General features: G+C 36.6%; 1 protein-coding gene across 1 annotated transcript in view; it reads right to left on the reverse strand.

Annotated features, from left to right (window-relative positions):
* LOC143424526 (inward rectifier potassium channel 4) overlaps positions 1 to 5766 on the reverse strand; it is a 31094-nt gene extending 25328 nt beyond the window's left edge. Inside the window, exon 1 of the mRNA XM_076896650.1 lies at positions 5337 to 5766. Coding sequence (XP_076752765.1) covers positions 5337 to 5617 — 281 coding nt within the window. The 5' untranslated portion in view covers positions 5618 to 5766. The remainder of the gene's footprint in view (positions 1 to 5336) is intronic.
* Positions 5767 to 6000: the final 234 nt, after the last annotated feature.

Consider the following 6000-nt stretch of genomic DNA (forward strand, 5'->3'; position numbering starts at 1 on the left):
TGTCTTCGCACGCCAGGTTGGCACCGCTCGTGAATTCGCCAGATTCGTTTCATTCGCTAGAGATGGAGCCTCGATGACAGGCGACAAGGTACCGAACAAATCGGCTGCACTTTACGCAGCTGATCCGTCGTCATCCGGTGGCGCGTGATTTTTCGTATCGAACGGTTCGAGCTGTTTCGATCGTCCGTTCTCGAGTTCGGTTCAAACGCCACTTTCACGAAGCTCCCAATGTTCCGATGGTAGAAGCTTTTAAACCCTCTTCACTAGCAGTTCTTATTAGAACCTTTTTATTGTCTTGCTTTCTTGTCCGTTCGCTTGTGTCTGTTCGGTATAAATTTTGCAATTGATTTTTAACTAACTTTCCGATTAGCTAGAACTGTAACGTTCGATCCGAAATTGGAATCTCGATTAGGAATCTGCGTTAGTAATCAGCGTTATAAGTCTGAATAGAAATAACGAAGGATCTATTGCACGCGCCCATTATTTGGTATCTATCTTAAATAAAATTTCGACGGGAAACTAAAAAAAAATCTATTATCTAATTTTTTATTAGAGCATATAATATATTCAATTGCCTAAATACATGATTTTCCTTTGTATTTTGAAAATTATTTATAGAGGAAATAATATAGGTCTATTATATGTGTATATATAATTTAATAAAAGAAGACCACAAATCTAAAGTTTCGTTGACTCCACGGGAACATACGAGTGGAAAGGGTTAACATTCTTTTGGGTTATAGTAAAATTGTTATATCAATGCGCAATGAGAAATTGACGTTTGTAAACGAAACTTGAAACTTCTGGAATTCTTTCGTAATCGTAAAAATTCCCTATCTTCGAGTTAATTTGTATTCGTAAACTGTAGGTCAGTTAAAGTGGTTTTCAGACCGATAATAAAATAATCGCGGTTAATTCATATAGTATGTAGGCCGAGGAACGTTATCCACCTTTTTTTAAATTAATTTCCATTTGCAATGTCTCTATCGATAAATATTATTTTCAAGTTCTACGGTTGTTGACGAATTTGTGACACATTTACAATTGGAAGCACAATCTTTATCGTGACGTAGAAACTGTTCCGTCCTTGAAACATGTATTCAAACCAAGTTTATGCTACGGTCGCTTATAATTAGTTATATTTGAAGAGTCTCAATATCTGTTTATTACTTTTTCTGATTAACTTCTTAACCGGGATTAAGGCACTGAGAAGTTGCTGGAAAACTTAGTCTACCTCTTAATATTTTACTTCAATAGCTATTGACGTATCATAAACCCACAAAATACCCAATCACGGTTCCCGTTAGGTCAAATAGCCTCGAATAGGTTACCCTAACGGTTGTGTTCCGTGGCCCTACCCCTACCGGAAGGTAGCGACCACCACCATTTCGGAATCAAACAGCTGGCGGATTGGCTCACTGCCGAACTCCAAACCTGCATATAAGTGTACATTCTGTAAAATAAATTAGTCAAAAATCTACCAGCAAAAAGTCGTCCGGGATATTCCACCCGAGCAAGTAAGCGAGGAGAAATTAACGACGCAACAGAAACCAATAAAGCTAATCATTGGTTATTGCTGTGATTACAGGGAGAATCCCGATATATTTCACTCGGTTGTTTCCCGTCGAACTAATATTAGATGCGTAAAATTGTTGTGTTTTTAGATTTCTTCGTTTCTAATTTCTACGTGAAATTAAATAAATAAATTATTTGAACAATTTTTACCTTTTGCACTCGAATGTCCCGTCCGAGGGGAACATAAACTTATTACATCGTAACATTTTGACAGTCCTGGAAAGTGCCGAGTGCAAAGGATTAAGGAAATACAATAATATTCACACGACTTATATTTAACGATTTATATTTTATGTATATCTGCGTTGCGTTTCAATTACAATGAAATAAACAAAATTGATGAATTCGCAAAATAACAGATTCGTTAGTATGAACGCCTGGAAGATCCATAATATAGGTTTTGCATCAAATGTTCAACCCTTTGCACTCGAGGGCTGCAGCGGTGCCATTAAAAATTTCTCTTCAAACTCGAGGACCCCTCAATGAAGAGAAAGCAAACAATTTTCAGTTCGCTACATAATCGTAATAATTTCATTTATTCCGTTACCAAGTTACCAATGAATTTGTTCAGGAAAATTTTATTTATGTAACTGTTACAAAAACCTGTTACGTTTTCCTTCAAATGTAAAAAGTTAAGGAAACGACAGATGAAGAGCAAATGAAGCAAAAAAAGAAAAAGAAAACTCTCGAAGACGAGCGATAGATAACTCGCAAAATATTGAAGAGACGTGATATTATTATATACAGCGATTTAGGGAAGGCAGGTTCGACTTCAGGTTATCAATGGGGTCAGTAAAAAAAGAAAGTAAGTTTAGAAGACTTGATTGGACTTCATTGTAAGAATTGTTGAATGGAAGTGAAAGAGATTTGCAGACGGACCGATTTCCATAAGTCTTGTAAAACCGTCAGCTTGCAGATAGCGTCGATTCGATAAAAGAACTTCCCAATGACGCATGACATTATCAATCGGCATTTAAAACAGATACGGTTTCTGAGGAAAACAAAATACAATGGTTTCACTTCATAACAATGCATTTGTATCCAACTGATTTCTACGATACGATCAACATAAAATACACTTTGAAACGATCGAATATATAAAAACAATGCATAAATGAAGATATCGAATCGAAACTGTTAATCCTGTTCGTGAAATGCGTCGCAATCCGGCAGTTGGTCAAAAAATGGACCAAAGTTACGTAACAAATAATGGAGACTGCATGTGACTATTGTATAACACGACGGTTAGATCATCAAAAATTTAATGTGTTATATGAAACTAAGAATTTATTTTAGGAACGAAAAGCTGAGTTGATATATAAAGAATACATAAGAAATTGTATTGTTTTACTTTTAGAACCATCAGAAATATGTTAAATATGTTGAGAGTATTAATAGTACGGAGTAAATTATCTTATTCCATATTCATTAAATATTGCACACCTTATTTTTAAATTTCATATTCATTGACTGTAATCTATTAAACGTTATCTATGTTATCTATTGAATTAAAATTATAGCAATATATCTCATAACGAATCTTCTAATAAATTAATAAGCAATAAAATTAGTAATGATAGTAACAGTGGCGTGCGGTGGCATTTGGTGACAACGAAGTTATTCCCATGTAAATTATAAACAACTGCTAAAAATGACAAGAATAAACAGTTTATCCATTTTGATTCCACAATAGATACATTGACATGAAACAAAGATATAAGAAAGTTTTTTTCTGCAACGTCGTTAACTAGTTTATAGTAAAATTCGCTTGCTGCTGATATGCGCTTCAGAACGGACTGCACGCCACTGAATAGTAATTTGTTAATTTGTCAAAAATATGAAACGTGTAAAATATTATAAGATAAATTGTTCGCTACAGCATTCGTTCGTTACACATCACCCTCTGTATATAATAAAAAAATCGTGTACATATAAGAAGAATGCCGAAATCTTCTAACCGTTTTATAGAAACGTCATATGCAGTTTTCAAGTGATTAGATTCATATTAGACAACCATAAGTAAGTGAGCTATAAGTGAAATCAATTTGAATAAAAAAAAGAAATTTGAATATCGATCGATGAGAGTCGATAAATGAATGCAACGAAAGATGAGGGGGCGCAAAAAGTGGAGTTGAAACGTAAACGTTTTTATCGTACACGCGCAGACATGGAGCGAGGCGTCTTCCGCAATTAGGCGCTTCTATTCTGGTAGCGAGGAGCAGGATTTCTGCCGATCGTGGCAGAGAAACGGGAACGACGCTATTTTCGCGGGGTCGCGAGCCACGTATTGTGATCCAGTTTTCCCGACGATGTTGCGTGTATTTTTGACGACGCCGACGAAAATCGCGTGGCGCGCCGCGGCGCCTTTGACGCCATCGTCGAGGCACCCCCCGTGGCATCCATCCACAGTGAATCGCTACCAGCTGGATCCCTCTGAGTAGGTAACCATCAATCGTACCGATCGTATGAATCCTTCCATTTCCATTCTACTTCGCTTTTTCTTCTTTTACTTCGAAATATACCGTAAATGAGCGGAAATGTTCAAAATATCACTTACAGGCAACGAAGAGGAGCGAATGCGAGTGAAATCATTTTCTCAAAAAGAAGAAAACTATGCACACTCGTGCTTTTACTTCGGCCACGAAACACACATTATTTCATTTTCTTTTGAAAGTTTCCATTTACATATACCTACTATCGACGCTAAACAATCGATTTACTTGCAAACATAACGTGGACTGCTCGTTTATTAAAGCATTACCGACTTATCGAATGGTTTTACCTTACTGTATTGCGCATGCATAATTCAAGGAGAAAAGTTTGTCGTGTATTCTAGTGCAAATTCGTAACAGTTTTATACAATTTTTTCATATGCATATTAAATTAGTTTTCATAGAAAAATTGATATCACAAGGGGATGATTTGATTCGATTTGATTCTCTGTTAGTACTAGCGGAATATTCTGCTCGACGTCCATTATTATTTTTAATTTATCTCGATAAGTCATTAAGTAAAATAGTACAAATTGTCATCATAAATATTTCTAAAGTTCATGTCTAGATTAGAACAGCTACTATTCGTTCATCGTTTATGTTAATTTGAAGCTTCTGAAGTTGCGTAGATAAATGTACAATTCGCGTAAATTACAAAGCACAGAGACAAAGGGTTAAATTCCATAACTTTATAAGATACAATGTACATATAATACACAACGAATGGGTTGATCTGCATGATTTTTCAACTGATCGTAACAAAAATAAAAGCGTAAAAAATTAATATTTAAAATTTACTTTACACAGTGACTTTAAGATCTATTGTAAAAGGTATTAAAACTAATACATAACGTATCACTTTTATTCGCATAATAGTAAGTTTATAGTAGAACAAAAATAGTATCAGTGTAGTAGTAGCATTTGTATCTTCATCCTTTCAGTGAGTTACTAAACTACTTTTAGACAATTTACGTTTGCTCTAATAAGATCAGTGATGGCATGTCTAGATTGCTCAAATGCAAACTGAGCTTGAAGCAACTAAGCACTATTATTCCAATTACTGTAAACGTAATATGCGAATAGATAATGTTTCTTAAAATTCATATACATCTCATCAAGTAACTTTAACTTTGATCAATTAATAATTGATTTTAGTTACATTGCCGCAACCGGTTGAAAAATCGTGCAGTCCATTTAAACGAACACTCTGCATGTATACATATATACATACTTAAAAAAGAAACAAAAAGAAATAAATAATAAATCCACCTGCTCAATAAAGGACCAGTCTCTCCCTTAAAACTGATCCTGCTGAACGTTCTTCTCTGAAAGTTGCTGAGGATTCCGCGTTTCTGCTTCTCGTTGTTTCCCCTTCCGGCCTCGTCCGCGGAATCATCGCAGACCTTTACGGGGACCGTCGCCGCTGGTACCGTCGAGTTCACGTACAGCTCGTTCAATGGCACCGTGTTGCTCGCGGTGGCGGTCGTATGCTCGTCCGATTCCTCGTTTGTTCCCTCGTTCGTGAGTGAACTCTTTTCGGTCATGAGCATTTCGTTGCTGCAAACGATTTCGATATCGCCGGCCGTGTCTCTTCCTCTCGTATTTATAGACTCCGATCGCTAGGTTCACCAACGAAACGCCCTGTGAAAATATTCACCTCGTTCCGCGGCTGGCGGTCGGTCTCCCCTTATTCGTAGATCGTGCAAAAATCGTGGACATTTTTTTCACGTCCCGCAGAATTTCTCTGTTTCTCAATGGCTAGACAGAACGAATGCTCCTTCACCTGTGGACAGCGCTGTCGCGAAGTCCCAACGACGACTTCTTCGACTCCGCGGACGATTAATTCGTCGACTGTAAACCAGTCGATAATTTGAAACACGTTTCTTGACGTAGTACAGCAGCGTTGTATATACGCCAATCAGATTTATGACTA

The sequence above is a fragment of the Xylocopa sonorina genome, chromosome 6 (assembly GCF_050948175.1).
Source record: "Xylocopa sonorina isolate GNS202 chromosome 6, iyXylSono1_principal, whole genome shotgun sequence".
Taxonomy (NCBI): domain Eukaryota; kingdom Metazoa; phylum Arthropoda; class Insecta; order Hymenoptera; family Apidae; genus Xylocopa; species Xylocopa sonorina.